Source organism: Muntiacus reevesi, chromosome 22, assembly GCF_963930625.1.
Source record: "Muntiacus reevesi chromosome 22, mMunRee1.1, whole genome shotgun sequence".
Lineage (NCBI taxonomy): Eukaryota > Metazoa > Chordata > Mammalia > Artiodactyla > Cervidae > Muntiacus > Muntiacus reevesi.
In genome coordinates this window covers 47,619,700-47,637,418 of record NC_089270.1, presented here as the reverse complement: position 1 = coordinate 47,637,418, position 17,719 = coordinate 47,619,700, and the positions used below count along the sequence as shown (strand labels likewise).

General features: G+C 39.4%; 1 protein-coding gene across 1 annotated transcript in view; it reads right to left on the bottom strand.

The window, feature by feature from the left end:
- LOC136152873 (exocyst complex component 1-like) overlaps positions 1-17,719 on the bottom strand; it is a 92,796-nt gene that overhangs the window by 10,553 nt on the left and 64,524 nt on the right. The window contains 3 exon segments of the mRNA XM_065914343.1: positions 6,505-6,612; positions 7,182-7,345; positions 13,436-13,541. Coding sequence (XP_065770415.1) covers positions 6,505-6,612; positions 7,182-7,345; positions 13,436-13,541 — 378 coding nt within the window.

Sequence of the window (17,719 nt, the reverse complement as noted above, 5' to 3'; positions counted from 1 at the left end):
GGGGGACAGTCCCTCCTTTTTGGGGGCAGTTCCAGCCCTCATTAAAGCTATGGGTTTCTTGAGTTAATTTGCGCAGATGTCTTTTGATAATGTCATTAGCTTTTTCAACCTTTCCTGAGGATTGGGGTCTCCAGGAACAGTGTGAGTGATACTCTATTCCTAGAGCTTTAGACACCCCCTGAGTTACAGCAGCTTTAAAGGCGGAGCCATTGTCACTCTGAAGGCTCCGTGGCAGCCCAAACCTGGGGATGATTTCATGGATTAAAATCTTTATAACTTCCTTAGCTTGTTCACTACGACAGGGGAACGCCTCAATCCATCCAGTAAAAGTATCCACCCAAACTTGTAAGCAAGAATATCCATTAGGTTTTGGCATATGAGTAAAATCAATTTCCCAGTCCTCTCCAGGATACTTTCCCTTTCGTTGTAATCCAGATTTTGCTAGCCTTTCCGTCTTTGGGTTATTTTTCTGACAAACCTCACACCGTTTGATAATGTTTTTTAAAGTTTTCATTATATTTTTACCTTCAAACAAACGAGAAGTCATCTGGCAAGTACTTTCTACACCCAAATGAAAACTCTGATGTAAACCCTTAAGAATTTTCCACTGAGCATTTTCAGGAATTATTAATCGTCCATCCTCGGACTGTAACCATCCTTTATCAGTAATCTTTGCTCCTCTTTTCTCATATCTTTTTAATTCTTCCTCAGTATATTGTGGTTTTTCTTGTTCTACAGGACCTGTCCATATCAAAGGCGTCTGTAGGGAGGGGGTTTCATAAAGTGCCGCTTTTTTGGCTTGAGAGTCTGCTAACAGGTTACCGGTGGCTACTTTACTCCCATCCCTGCTGTGCCCTTTGCAATGCATAACCGCTACTTCTTTAGGACAATAGATAGCAGTTAAAAGTCTCTGGATCTCTCTGAAATGCTTAATAGGTTCCCCTGTTGCTGTTTGAAACTGTCTTTCTTTCCATACTGCAGCATGAGCATGCAAAGTCAAATAAGCATACTTAGAATCAGTGTAGACATTTACTCGCTGCCCTTTGCTTAACTCTAGAGCTCGGGTCAGAGCCACAAGCTCCGCTAACTGGGCGCTGGTTTCCTGGGGGAGAGATTTTGCTTCTAAAACCTGTTCAGCCGTCACCACAGCATAACCTGCTTTACGCTTTCCATCCCGAACAAAAGAACTGCCATCTGTAAATATTTCCATGTCAGGATTGTCTAATGGGGTATCCATTAGATCTTCCCGAGCTGCATAGTTTAAAGTTAGAAATTGGGAACAATCGTGATCAGGTGTTTCATCTTCCTTCTCAGGAAGGAAAGTAGCAGGATTTAAATTTCTACAAACTTAAAGCTTAGTTACTGGTCCTTCTAACAACAGTGACTGATATTTAAGAAGCCTACTGTCTGTCATCAAATGTTAACCTTAGAATTTAAGATTCCACTCACATCATGAGAAGTCAGTACAGTAAGGTTTCGTCCAGTAATTATTTTTAAAGCTTCAGGTGCTAATAAAGCAGCTGCCCCAATTACTCTTAGGCAGTGGGGCCACCCACGTGCAATTACATCTAATTCTTTGCTTAGATAAGCAATAGGTAGCTGGTGAGGCCCCCGGGGTTGTGTCAAAACTCCCAAGGCCATACCTTTCCTTTCAGTGACAAACAAGTTAAATTCTGACCCTGTGGGCAAACTCAAAGCTGGAGCTTGCAGGAGAGCAGTCTGAAGAACCTTAAAAGCCTTTTGAGTATCTGGAGACCAAACCAGTTTGTCAGTTTGGGCCTGCTGAGTTTCAGCTATAAGTTTATATAAAGGCCGGGCAAGTTCTCCATAACCCGGAATCCAAATACGACAGTAGCCTGTGATTCCCAAAAATCCTCTCAATTGCCTTAAAGTCATAGGTAGGGGATGGTTTAGTATAGGTTTAATTCTCTCGGGGCCTATGGCCCTAGTCCCTTCTGATATGATTAGGCCCAGATATCTAACAGATTGTTGACAAAGCTGAGCCTTTTCTCTTGATGCCTTGTAACCGCAGCCTGCCAGAAAGTTTAAGAAATCTTCTGAGGCTCGTGAACAAGCTTCCTCTGTCTCAGCACAGAGCAAAATATCATCTACATATTGTAACACTACTGCTTTAGAGCTATTAAAGTTTTGTAGATCCCGTGACAAACTTTGTCCAAATAAGTGGGGACTGTCACGAAATCCCTGGGGCAAAACTGTCCAGGTTAACTGAGAAGCTGGCTGAGTAGGGTCTTCAAAGGCAAATAGAAATTGACTTTCCTCTGCCAAAGGCACTGAAGAGAAGGCATCTTTTAAATCAATTACTGAAAAACATTTGGCTCGTTCAGGAATTTCAGACAGTAGCGTATAAGGATTAGGCACCACGGGGTGTAAAGGAACCACAGCCTCATTTATTATTCGTAAATCTTGAACTAATCTCCACTTATCATTTGATTTTTTTACACCCAAAATAGGAGTGTTGCATGGACTGTTACAGGGAACTAATAGTCCCTGCTCCTTTAAATTTTCAATGATGGGTTTTAACCCTTCCTTAACTTCAGGTTTCAGTGGATACTGCTTCTTATGTGGGAATAAGTGTGGGTCTTTGGAGCTTGACAACTACAGGAATAGCATTTTGTGCTCGACCCACAGATTTTCCATCAGCCCATACTCTAGGATTCACATTTTCTTCAACTAAAGGGAGAGAAAGGGAGGGCTCCATATTCATGAAAACAGAGGCATGGACCTTGCTCAGTATATCTCTCCCCAAAAGGGGTGAGGGTGATTCTGGCACGATAAGAAACTCGTGTGAAAATAGCACAGAATCCCAGTTGCACGATAGAGAATAACTGAAGTAATACCTTTTGGCTCGTCCAGACAGTCCCATTACGGAAGCGGATCGGGAAGAAAGTGGGCCAGGGGCTTCAGTAAGCACGGAGTAAGTTGCCCCAGTATCTAAAAGGAAATTGACGGATTGGCCTCCCACCGTTATCAATACCCGGGGTTCCTCAGGTGTAATTAGGACGGGAGCTTGTGTGGGGACCCCCGGGCACCTTCAGTCCTGATTGTCTTGAGAGTCAGACCCCTGAGACCTACGGCTCTCGGGGCAGTCTCTCCTCCAGTGTGGTCCCTTGCAGACCGGACATGGAGCCGGGGGCGGCTCAGACGCCTGAGGGCAATCCCGCTTGAGATGCCCCTCCTTTCCACAGCCATAGCAAGCCCATCCCTTTTCACCTGGGTCCCTCTGGGCATTTTTCTCAGGCTGTTTAAGAACGGTTTTCATAGCCATTGCGAGGGCTTCCGCCTTTTCCTTCGTCTTTCTCTGCCTTTCTTTCTTTTCCTCATATTCCCTACCATAATAGACTGTCTGAGCCAGTTGTAACAGATTATCTACAGACTGATTTGGTCCATACGCCCGTTTTGATAACTTACGGCGAATATCTGGAGCCGACTGAGTGAGAAATCTATCCTTTAAGATCACTTTCCCCTCTTCACTTTCGGGATCAATCTCAGTGAATCTGCGAAGGGCTTCTCTCAGTCTGTCTAGGAATTTACCAGGAGCTTCCTTCTCTTCTTGTTCTATGTCTGCCAGTTTGCCATAGTTTAAAGGCTTAGAACGCGCCTGCCTGAGTCCTTCAAGAATACATCTGACAAAATGACTCTGATCCCATCTTCCTTTAGCAGTGTTAGAGTCCCAGTCTGGTTCTGTAGCTGGGACCGCCTGACTCCCAGTGGGGAGGGCAGTCATCTCGTCCTCCCTCTTTCCCACTGATTCATTACCAAGCCATTCATCTCCATAAGCAACCGCTTTACCCAAAACTCGAGGCTTTGAGTCGGCAGTCAACGTTTGTCCCAAGATATACATCACATCCTTCCAAGTAAGGTCATAATGCAGAGTAACACCTTTAAAAGCTCTAATACACTCTAATATACACTACTTCTACCCAATTCCCTTGCTTTTTACAGAACTGTTTTAATTGTAAAACAGTATTATACTTAAGAGACCCTCCAACTGGCCACCGTTCGCCATCCTCCAGTGGGTACCGCGGCCATGCAGTATCACATAGGAAGACCAGGTGTGTCTTCTTTAAGCCCTGGGGATCACATCTATCCCAGTTTTGCAGGATACAGTTCAAAGGAGTGAGGCTGGAATTGTTAGCTCCCATCTGTAAGAGAGAAAAAAAGCGACCAGCGCCATTTTTCTACCGGAGGCGTCCCTCCCTGCTCTAGATGGGGGTGTAGACAGACATTACACCAAAAGCTTTTCCTTCCTGGTCGGACTTAGTCTGTCCCTTACCGACGCAGGCGTCACACTCGTCCCTCCCGGTTCTACCACCGAGACGGGGTGGGGATGCACCCAGGGTAGACCTGATGGCATCCCTGACTGACGTCCAGCTCTTCACCTCACTTGCCTCTGATGCCACCCAGGGTGCAATCAGAGTAACCTTCCGGAATGCCTCCCAAGCCAAGACCTCTGGGGGACACATTCGTCACCTGAGTGCCTGTGCACGACCCGGAGTATATTCCTGACCACAATAAGACTGATACAAACATGAAACTGAGATGTTCCTTCCAAGAGTCACCACACCGGTATAAGAGCCTCCTCTGCTCCAGTAAGAGCCAGTGTTACCAAAAGAAAAAAACCATTGCAGTTCCAATCCAAGTAACCTTTAACATCAGAGATGCTCTGGGAGTTAGAGCTCCATCTAGCTTCCAAACTTTCCATGCCTAGCGAGGCTAGGCGCTTCCTAACTACCAATCCAAGTTTGAGACCTAGACCACAGTAGAGTAGCAACATAGGTTACAAGTCTCTTGAAAGCCTAAGATCCGAGAGATAAGGTTAGTACTTTTAATTCCCAAGGAGTTATGAAATGGTCAGAGACCGAAAAGTTTGACCGAGAAAAAAGAGTTCGGTCCACATGCTTTGCCCGTTTCTGGTCGGCTCCCAAAGGGGACACTGGTTGCCTCTTGGCATTGGCAGGTCGGTATAAACCCCCGACAAGTTTCTGCCATAAGCCTTATGAGGTCGCCGAGGAAGCGCAGAGCAGGGCCTTTCATTCATTCACACAAGCACACCTTAGAGTTAGTAAAGAACAGCGGAAAACGTGTTCGCTAGGAGAACAAAGAAGTAGAGCTCCAAGCATCCTTACCTTGTCCTGAAGGATCCCGGACGAGCCCTCAAGATGAAAGGTTGTTGCTGAACGATAAGACGCGGGATTCTTGGCCTCCGGAGGAGACGAATTCAATCCGGGGCCAGAGACGAGGCTGGATCGCTCAGAGCTTTTGTGTAATAAAGTTTTATTAAAGTATAAAGGAGATAGAGAAAGCTTCTGACATAGGCATCAGAAGGGGGCAAAAGAGTACCCCCCTCCTAGTCTTTAGCTGTATGGTATATAGTCACTCACAGTCTGTTAATGAAAAGAAAGGAATGTCATAAAATCTAGAATGGCACCAGATAATTCATCCCAGGCCATAAAACTATTGACTTGCACCTTGTACCAACAAATAGTTTCGTTTACATAGATTAGGGGAACAATACCTGAACAAGTAAGTTAGGCCCTTTGGCGGAACCAACTTGAAGATGGAGTCTGGGGTTCATTAACATAGCTTAAGACAACATTTCCATACGAAAAAGAAATGTATTGGTTAACTCAAGGTTTGGGAGTAGTTAGCTTTAGGTGAGACCAGGTGTCATGGCCACACAGAATGTTAGGAGAAACCTCCTTTTAATTTTGTATAGAGAAGGAAAAACAGATCGCTGGTTTGTTCTTTTCTGCCGGTTAGGAGAGATAAAAATGTCTGGCACTTACAGCCTCATTCCTCCATTTGGAGACCCCTGGCCTTCCCGCCTGTTACTCTCTCAGTCTCATAGTAAGAAAGCCATAAGAAAGATTCTGATTTGAGGCTCTCCATTTTTCTCTTGCTTGCTTTCATTTATTTTTTAAGACCATGGGGGCTTCCCTGGTGGCTCAGCAGGAAAGAAATCTGCCTGCCAATGCAGGAGCCACGGGTTCAATCCCTGGGTTGGGAAGATCCCCTGGTGAAGGAACTGGCAATCCACTCCAGTATTCTTGCCTGGGGAATCCCATGGAGAGAGAAACCTGGTGGGCTACAGTCCACGGGGTTGCAAAGAGTCAGACACGACTTAGTGACTAAATAACAACAAATATACATTAAAACATCATTGTAATTTTTTAATTCTATTTACTTTTTCTTGATCACTAAAACAATAAATTTGCTTTTTAAAAATATTTTTTGCCAAGTAAACTCAGACATTTCCCCCACTCATCAATTTGGAGAATGTTTAGGCCTAAGATAGTCTAGAATATTAGATTAGATGCCCAAACACTATCCTTTTTTTTATTATCTTATATGATAAAAATTACTTAAAAAATCCTTACAATGTAAATTCTTTCTGTTCTGATATTGAAATTATGACAACATAATGATTAGGCTAATTATGATATAGATCACAAATATGAGCTAGTAAATAAATGTCACCCATACCACAGTTCCAGGCATACTCTGATGTCGCTGTAGTTTGAAAAATTTACTTATGAAGTCTTGTTCTGCCAGACACAGGGGCTCCAGTTCACTCAGTACCTGTTCAAAGATCTGAAGAAAACCAAAATGATTCTACAAAGAACTGAACAAAACGCTTAAAATAACATTCCACATTTAATCACTTTTCTGCAGCAACCAGGGAAGCTTTATCTATAATCTTAATAGAATCCCCCAAACAAATACTTCCAAGATTGACAAGACAATGCAGTATTGATGAGGCATAACAGGGTCAGAACATACCTAAAACAAAACTGACAACAATTACTCACTTGGAATCTGGAAAGAGGAACAGAGTGATAAAACTTTATTTAAACAATTTAGCTTCATAAAAGTTGTTTCCTCTTTGTAGTCACTCAAATAACTGGATTGACAATGCAAGCTCTTTATGATTTATAACAAATTTTAATAAAGCTGTTATGTCATTTAATTGATGAATCACATTTCAGTTGCCATTTGACCAGTTATTATTATTTTTTTTTTAGATTCAGAAATGGAAAGTAAGACACGGTTAATTAAAAGAGTCAATAGAGCCCAAATCTTTGAACACAATTAAAGCAGTAACAAACTGGTGCTAGAAAACTGACAGTAATGTTTAAGAAACATGCGTCATTTTATCTTACCTTATCAAACCTGGCTCTGTCGGCGACATCGAGATCAGAGGCCGACATGTTTCCCATGTCCAGCAAGGAAGATGACTGAGACCGGTGGTTCCCGGAGCTCTGAACACTGAGCTTATTTAGACTGGAAGTAGACCCGGTTAATTTCCCGGAACTCCCGTGAAGACCTGGGAAATGATAAACCTTTAAAAGCTGTGACCTTCACGAATGAAAGGTTCATGGCATCCATCAGGGCTCCCTTCTGCTGTCCTGCTCTTCTGGGGCTCATATGGGTTAGGGCACAACTCTGCCACATGAAGAGGATGTAGAGTGTCTTCCTCTTTCATTAAGATTTGTGTTCTACTTCTGAGCCTATGTAAAGACAGGTGAAATCATACAGAATCACAGAATAAGACTGAAAGGGATCTTAGAGATCACACTGTGCCCTGCCCAGTCTCATCACAGTTGTCTGATGATTTTTCAAAAGTAGATGAGGAGTTCTTTTCCACTCAGAAGACATGACTATGGATGAAAGTCACTGACCCCCTAGAATACTAGCTAACATAATGATTGTATTTCTAGAAAAAAACTGCCATATTCCAATATTATTTGCCTCTACATTGAATCAACATATTAGGCTGAACCACATGAAACTACCAACACTCAATTAATCTTGTCCTACTAAAAACGTCAATTACACATGACTCAACTTAATACATTCCTGAACTCAGACATTCCTGTTTTTTCAGCAAGTGAATTGATTAAAGTTCTTTTAAAAACTAAACAAAACGAAAAGAGAAAAACTAACAACAAAAACAAAACCCTGAATATTTGTTGTATTTAAAATACAACTAACATAACACATACATAGTTAACTATATTAATATGGGACATCTGAGTTTAGGTATAAACATAGGTATCTATCATAGCTATGAGGAAAAATGAGAACAATATGTCTGCACAATATCCTACATACACCAAACTATTAAAGGATTCTATTTTTACAAGAAAATGTGATGTTTCTATTCAGAATTAAATTTAAACAGTAAAACATTTTTATTCTTCTTGACTATTTCTCAGCTAAACCTGTATTATTCACTGATGGTCAGAAGGGACAAATAATAAAATAAGTGATAAAAAATATGATATACAAATCATATTTGTATATGTAAAGTAAAAAATAACAACAACAAATATGATATACAGTTAGTTAGAGACAAACTTTGGTTTCATTATGCAAAATCTGACCATACGTACAAGAAATTTTATAGTTTCTAAACACAGCCTGAAAACAAAAGTATAACGGTTAAGACTTTTTATAAGTTTCTGACTACCCACCATACATGTTTAACCATGCCACACATTTCTTGGATGCAGCCATCCCACTTCCTTTCTGTTGGTTTTCTTTCTGGCCAAGCCCTGGCAACCCAGAGCAAGCAGTGTTTCTGGCGCAGCTTCTCCAGGATGAACGACTGGCTCCTAGACACACACACGCACTGAGAGCACCTGCTGACACGCCGAGCACGCCCACTCTCGGCTTCCCGTCTGACAGCACTGCCTTTCCAGGCAGTGTGGCTGCGACGGGTTAGGCTGCAAGCGTCACAGACAAAGACAAGTTAGCAAGCTGCAATCTGCACAAACCGCGCACAAGAGGAAGTTAAAGCTCTAGTTGAAAAGACACATGCAAAGAACCAGGAGCACCAAGCAACGAGAGAGGCAACATATGTTTAGTTGGTCAGCTACTGCTTGAGAAATTACATGACAGAAAAACCTTTACTAGTCTTTTAATGTACTATTTGATGCAAATATTCAGGTAAAAATATCTACATTTGTAAACCTCCCCCACACTTTTAAGTCTCCTAAGCTGATGTACTTAAATTTAAAGACTACACTTCCAAGTTCTGATTTCTGAAGAAAACAGAGTTCAAGTAAATAATTTAATACAGTGAAAATTTAATAGAAAGAACTTGCACATTTATACATTAAATGCATTAACAATCCTGTATTCACTGAAAGCTCTTGGAAGGAATCTCCACTGTACTAAATAATTTTATACTCCCTCTGATAAAAAAAATTATGAGTAGAGTTTTAAAACCATTTTAGAAATAATAAGCTAAACTGTTTAGTAACTTAGCTGGCTCTGTGAACACTGAGAATAAAACACATGTATCAAAACACTAATTATTGGGAGATGGGTAGGTAGAAGGGTAAAGCTGAGAGACAGGTCTAATGTGGGAATTGGAGTTCTTTCAGGGTCATTTGGCATTTCCTTTATCTAAAACCTCTCTTTAGTATTTGTTCGATCAATTGTAGAGATCGTTTTGTGAAACATTCTAAACCCAAATGAGAATCTAACTTGAATGGCAAAGAAAGAAATTATAGAATAAAACAGAAAATTAATGAATATAACTCTAGAAATATTTAAGAAACGGAAAACAAGGTGTCAACTCCTGCCAAACAGGGATAGTGATAGTTGCTATTGCTAGGCAAAAGCTCGAGTATAAACTACTAATTTGCCACACCAAAAACATGTCAATCTTCCCAGCCTTGTCTGCCTGAAGTTTAAAGGAATATGAAATGATAAGGCTGGACACACAGCAACCAGGAGCGGGGGACGCACTGGAGCCACTAGCTTGTCAATCTGAACAGTACCTGCTGGCGATCTTAAGGTGTCACTCTACTAAGTTCACCAGTTTCAGAGCAAAGCCTGATTCTGCATATAGTTTTCTTTTTTTAAAGTAGTTAATAAATACTACTAGTGCCCTATTTGGGCTCATAAAAAAGTCTATATTATTTATCAGCAAGAAGTAACAATATTCTGGTAAATTTTAAATATCCTTAAACAATTTCTGCTAGAGTACAAGCACCAAGAGGGTAGGGTCTTTGCTGATTGCTGCATTCTCAGTATCGAGCAGCGATTATCATGTAATAGGTAATTAATAAACATTTACTGAATGAATCATCCACTCAGGACTGAATGTAGTCTTGTGTTCAAGACTCCCTTTGGAGTCAACAAGATTTCTTAATTTCAGTGGAGAAACACTGGAAAAAATGTGCTTGGCATATCATTTTTTAAGTTTTGGATTACTAAAGATAAGGAAGTTATTATGTAAATGGACTCAACTAATACTTGTGTGTCTTATCTTAGTAGTAAAAAGAAAAAAAATGGGCAATTTAAAAAATTATTACTAGATATCCTTTGCCTGTCTTTTCATTCAGTACATCTGAGGAATACAGAAGAAAAACAAAACACCAAAGTATCAATCTCGGGAGGACAATCCCACACCTCTGAGAGTATCAGGGTAACCTTCTGACCTTAGAAAGGCAAAGGTTTTATAAAAACCTTACCACAAAGAAAAAGTGCTTTACTGGCATTTTAACGTTGTTTTAAATTATCTAAACTAAGTAGATGTTAAAGACTTGAGTAAAGAATGGTTCAAAAAGAGAGAATTCCCCTGAATCTCTATGACTATACACAATTTCCTTTTGTAAAATACATTCAATCTGACTTTCTATTCTTTTTTTTTTTAACCGCCCGCCGCTGACTTTCTATTTTTATTAGTATCTCGGATGCAGCATTTTCAGAGCAAGGAAAAAACAAAACAAATTTAAAATTTTATTCATAATTCCTTAATTTTGATCCATTGAAAATTTACCTTCCCCAAATTTTAGGTTTCTCTTTTAACTGTAATTACTATTAAGAACTGATTTAAACATAATTCGAATCCTTGAAAAGGTATCTTTAAAAAGTTTACATTCTATCTATTTAGAACTTCTGAAGTCATTTGTATTTAACCTGAAATTTATTTTTAAATGTTGACCAACAAGCTACATTTTCAAAGATGAACAAAATAGTTTTTATCCTCTGAATTCTGTTTATTATTTAGTTTTTCCTTTCTTGTAACTGATAACATCAAAGTAATAGAAACTATAATTTTTTGGTTACTCTCCTATTTCTTACTACTTAATGGATACATACGAGAGATGTAATTTTAACCCTGTTTTAAAAGTATCTTCTAAACTTGTCTTAGGTTAATTAAAAATTTTTTAACAAGATAATTTAAGAACTTCAAAAAATAAGAAAAAAAATTAAGGTTTTAGGTTAATGCAATGATACCATTAAGATAGTATTGTATTTGATTTAAATTATATTCCAATTATGTCATTTATCTCAATGAGAATCTTAAGCTTGATAAATTAATATTATGACAGGGGCATTAATAACCTCCCAAGGAGGTAGTTTTAGAAAGATTTCCCTTTTACTGCAGTAGCAAGTGATGACAAATATACTAAATGAAAACATTAAACATGTAACTGTATTAATATGTTGTTTACTAAAAAGAAAAACTGATTTTGTTATAGCCACGCTTTCCGGGAAACAGACTCACTCAGAAGGACAATGCAGATAGTGGAGTGCAGTTTATTACACCGGCGGGCCCAAGGCAGAGTCTCCTCTTAGCCAAGGACCCCGTCCAGCATTTGTGAAAATCTTTTATACCCCATGTGTACGTGTCCAAATCCACCACCTACCCCATGTGTACGTGTCCAAACCCCACCACCTACCCCATGTGTACGTGTCCAAACCCACCACCTCAATTCCGTTGAGACTTACATAAACAAAGGTAGGGTAAATACAACTACAATAACCCCATCATTCAAGTGTTGTGTGTTCAAACAGTCAATAGTCAATAAGCCCGGAGTTACATTCCAACCAGTTAATAATCGATAAGCCTGTGATTACATCCTGATAGATACAGGAAAAGTTTATGACCTGTCCGGAGACAGGGGTGATTACGGTATGCTTCCTCTTAGGCAATGAGCAACCTGGATGTGATCTTCAAGATTCCCCTGTCTGGAGGGGGTCTTATCCTTCCATTGTCGTTCCCACAGGCACTAAGCAGAGAGTTCAGAGTCCACTGGAGAGGCAGCCGAGCACGATCAGCACGGACAGGCCTGAGATGGAGTCCAGGCCCTATGAATTCCTTCTTCAATTTAACATATCCATGGTGAAACATTAACAAGGATATAAACACACCGTTTAAGAACAAGTAACCTTTAGGATGAGTTAGCATTTCTGTTTCCAAAAGCCTATTGTCCCAATATTTTTATCAGTATCTTTACCAAAGTGCAATACACAGATTCAAACCATTTAAAAAATCGGAACTAGTATCACCAATATATTAGTGTTGTATTAAAAACAAAAACAAACCACAAACCAGTGAATCACAAAATAATTACCCACTACTAAAGATAGTCTTCTTTGTCCTAAAGAAAAGAATGGAAAGACGAGCTATCAATTTCAATCAGGGCACAGGCTCCTTTCAACAAGCAAATGCTACACTCATGGTTCTAAAGGGGAGCTATGCAGACACAGAGGACACACTGTAGCCATTTAAGGCCAGGTTCTGACTCCGACAGGCACAGAACTCCATCCAAAAAGCCCAGAGATGGGTACATGCAAGAGCAGAACGTGGCCTCGGCAAATCATTTCCTTGCAACTTGATACTTTCACTGGTTATCCTTTTAAATCAAGTTTTTTGTTTATTTAACATATTTAGAAGCAACAAAAACCCCTCTTGTTTCAAAAATAACTCTTTGGAAAAATAAAGTATAATTACAGGAGAAATTTTGGTGACATTTTTACAGCCCCTTCACAGGGGAGAAAACACTTAGCAACTTTCTTTTTGATTCAAAATAGCCAGTGACAAGTAAGAAGCCAGGCATCACTTCACTTCCCTGTGGAGTGCAATGACTTAAGAGATCACAGACTTGCCTCCAACTGGTACAAAAGGTCTTTTAGGAAATCAGAAACTGAACTTCCAACATCTGTCTCTTAATCTAGTACTTTCTCTCCAGACTGCACTTCATTCTCTGGCCAACTGCTGCTGCTGTGACTATACACAGCTGTCCCTGGTATCTGTGCAGGGTTGGTTCCAGCACCAGTGGTGGACACCAAAATCCATGGATGCTCAAGTCCCATGGTTGGTCCTCCGTATTCACGGGTTCCGCGTCTGCGCTGTACTTTTATTAGACACGGCATGTATATACAATTGCTGTCAAGTTCACATACTGCAGAATTTTAATTAGTAAAAATAAGGCTTTAGAGACATACTTGTTCCATGAAAAACCTATAAATCAAACCAATGCATTAGATTTATTCTTTTACTAATTCTATTGTATCTCCTTCCACCTTGCCTAAAAAGTCTTAAAATTATGTGTCACAGATAAATAATTTTTAGTAGAAGAGAAAACAAGGGGACTGAGGTGCCTAAGCTTACCAAGCTTCTTGCTTTCTTTAGTTGTGCCAGTCATCTTGATCTTTGCAACTTCAAAGACATCTTTAATTTCTCTCTCACAGAGTCATGACAAACAATCCATGCAATTCTTAAAAGTGAAAACAACACATACTCATTAATAAAACAAGTATAACAATTTCCATTTCTCAATCCCCCCATATCCTTTGTGCTTGTTTTCAATTTTGTGGTCTTAAAATATTTGATGCATTTCATAGGACACAAGAAGGCTATTTTCCATCTTTTAAAAAAACTGAACTGGCATCATAATATTAACAGTTTGTAAAAATATGAAGTTGAATAATCACACTCACATTTTCACTTTTATACTTTCAGTTCAGTTCAGTTGCTCAGTCAAGTACGGCTCTTTGCAACCCCATGGACTGCAGCATGCCAGGCCTCCCTGTCCATCACCAACTCCCGAAGCCTGCTCAAACTCATGTCCATTGAGTCGGTGATGCCATCCAGCCGTCTCATCTTCTGTTGTCCCCTTCTCCTCCAGTCTTCAATCTTTCCCAGCATCAGGGTCTTTTCAAATGAGTCACTTCTACGCATCAGGTGGCCAAAGTATTGGAGTTTCAGCTTCAATATCAGTTGTTTCAATGAATATTCAGGACTGATTTCCTTTAGGATTGACTGGTTGTATCTCCTTGCTGTACGAGGGACTCTCAAGAATCCTCTCCAACACCACAGTTCAAAGGCATCAATTCTTCGGTGCTCAGCTTTCTTTACAGTCCAACTCTCACACCCATACATAACTACTAGAAAAGTCATAGACTTGACTAAATGGACCTTTGTTGGCAAAGTAATGTCTCAGTTTTTTAATATGCTGTCTAGGTTGGTCATAGCTTTTCTCCCAAGGAGCAAGCCTCTTTTAATTTCATGGCTGTAATCACCACCTGCAGTGATTTTGGAGCCCCCCAAAATAAAGTCTCTCACTGCTTCCATTGTCTCCCCATTTATTTGCCATGAAGTGATGGGACCAGATGCCATGATCTTAGTTTTCTGAATGTTGAGTTTTAAGCCAACTTTTTCACTCTCCTCTTTCACTTTCATCAAGAGGCTCTTTAGTTCTTCACTTTCTGCCATAAGGCTGGTGTCATCTGCTTATCTGAGGATTTTGATATTTCTCCTGGCAATCCTGATGCCAGTTTGTGCTTCACGAAGCCCAGCATTTCAAACGATGTACTCTGCATATAAGTTAAATAAGCAGGGTGACAGTATACAACCTTGATATACTCCTTTCCTGATTTGGAACCAGTCTGTTGTTCCATGTTCAGTTCTAACCGTTGCTTCCTGACCTGCATACGGATTTCTTGAGAGGCAAATAACGTGGTCTGCTACTCCTATCTTTTGAAGAATTTTTCACAGTTTGGTAATCCACACAGTCAAAGGCTTTGGCGTAGTCAGTAAAGCAGCAGTAGATGTTTTTCTGGAACTCTCTTGCTTTTTCAATGATCCGATGGTAATTTACACATTACCTTTCATGTATTTTAAACATAGCTGCATTCATACGATACTGGGTGTTTGGGGCAGCACAATCACGCTTTTCCAGGTCATATGCTAATGACTGCACAGTATTATGCTCTGCTGATGTTCAGTTTAGTAAACCAACCTCCTAACACAGACTACATAATTGGTTTTGATGTTTTCCTGTGATAGACAATGTTACAACAAGCTTTTCATCTCTAATGAACTGCTTTATTGGAATAATTTCCTAAGGGTAAAATTACAGTGCTAAAGAATAAGGGAATCTTTTAACTCTTCTTCCATAATACCATGCTGTTTCAAAAATTATTATACCAACAGACAGGATCAATGACACTGAAGCAGGACACTGAGTTTTACCATACCTTGCCAGCATGGGGTAGTAAATTAGCCCCAAATAGGTTACTCTCATAAGAATTTAATTACCACATCTTACAGTTTTCATAATCAAATGATTTCTTTTTAAAAAACAAAATTTATTCTAGTTCAAATGAAAACATCTATTATTTAACATGCAAACTCATTCCCTCATCATCTATGCTTATTATCATACAAAAATATTTTATACCCTGACGAAAGAGTCAACAGTGGGAGGCCATGTATTTTTCCAAATCCTATGTTAAATGCCTTATGTAGAGTTTCACTAAATTTAAATAAATCCGCAGCAGAAAAACTCCTATGCCTAGTTATTCTTTTAAATTTATCATGAAATCTACACTTCAATTTCAAACACATCCAGTTTTAGAACAGTTTACTTTGCTTTAAACATCAGATGTAACTTTCAAAGGTATATCACTTAAATTATTTGTATACTGACTCATAGTTCATTATTGATTTGTTTAAGTTATTTTATAAGTATATAAAAATATATTAGATATATTTATATATATTTAGATATTTAATTGATAGATACGTCCTTATAAAAAATTTTTGGATGAACATAATATAGAGCCTTCTTTTTTCCAATTTGCATGCCACATACATTTCCCACAGATTCTCCGTAAGGAAAGTTAAATAGGAAATTTTTTCCTGTGATCTTTGTGTGTAGCTTTAAAAGCAAATCTAAAGCTAAACAGACACTAAAATTATTCCTATTTCGTTCAGCTATTTCACTTTTCAGCATCTCATTCGTTGAATTTTAAATTATCACAAAAACACTGATCACTGGAAATCAATGTAAATGGCTGACCAATTTATAGTTCATAAAATCTTCATTAGATTTCTACTCAACTCACTCAATATAACAGACTGCATTCCAATACCCAAACTAAGTGCACACTACTACCCAAGCAATTTAAACAGTCGCTATTTCTAAAACAGTGATTTGAGCAGACTACTGAAAATCACCTTCTTTTTCAATACAATTGAAATGACTGAACACCTTCCCCCAGGTGCTCAACAGAACCCACAGGTGGGGAAGCCCACAGACAGGCGTGACTCCCAGCTCATTCACTTACTGAATTCAGAGAGAAGCTTCTCACTGGGAGTATTTCTCTTAGCATCCTGTATACAGCACCTAACTTAAAATCCAACTATCTTGAGCTTAAATACTGTTATCTCAGGCAGTATTTCCAACTTTTTCTTGTGCTCACTTTAGAGTCTTACAGATAACACCATGTTTTATTTTCTATATTTACAAATATAGGACTGAGGCTGAGACAATGTGTGAGCAGTCTTAAAGACTGTCGGCCTCAAGGGGCTATTGGGAGAGGAAAGATTGTTCCTACCTAAACAAGGATAAACCATCTCCCTGCTCAACTGCTCTACATGCTCTACTGCCCCAGCTAGGCAGAAGGGATTCTGGGCAGCCGAGCTTATTACATGCCCAACGCACCTCTATTTTCCTTAGGCTCTAAATTACATACACCCCCAAATCAGGGGTTTGCTTAGATTCAGCCGTAAGTAGAGTTGGGGCAGGGCCTAGTTATTCTTTTCCCTAAAGAAATGAAGACAAGCTTTTCCTGGTCCTGCCAAAAAGTGTGAGCTGGGTACAAATAACCAAGTACAAAGGTGAGTGCTACGTCACTTCAATCAGGTTCAACTCTTTGCAGCCCTATGGACTAGAGCTCACCAGGCTCCTCTGTCCATGGAATTCTCCAGGCAAGAATACTGGAGTGGGTTGCCATTTCCTTCTCCAGGGGACCTTCCTGAGCCAGACACTGAAGCTGAATCTCCTGTCTCCTGCATTGGCAGGCGGGTTCTTTACCACTAGCACACACTACATGGAAAGGATCAAGTACAAATAGCATCTGGATTTAATTATTATTTCTTACCAAAGAAACACTGATTTGTCAGGTTCCTTTTTTCATTCCTTTCCTTCCATTTCCTTTCATTCCTTTCTTGGTCATATTAATAAGATTCCTATTTTTGAAAACACTTGAGCAACCAAATTAGATTATCAGGCATAAAACTGCATGGTCTGTCACAAGTTCAAACACAAGATAAAGCAAGATTCTTTGGAAATAAGATAATTTCATTTAAAAAAGCACATCAATACTGTCAATTGAAAATATACCATGAGCAGAGAATGATTCCATACTTCAGCACTAGACTGGCTACTGGCTTGCTTCTTCACTTTAAATTACATTCATGACGCTACATATATATAAAGATACGGCAATAATACTCACTGAGAACACAATCAGGCAAAAAGCTTATTGATTATTTTACTCATTTGAATATTCACTAGGGGACAAAGCACTTGTTGGCACAAAACTCTTAAGATGTAACAATATTTAATCATTCAAAATACAGTATTAATCCTCTTAAAACTTCAGAAGG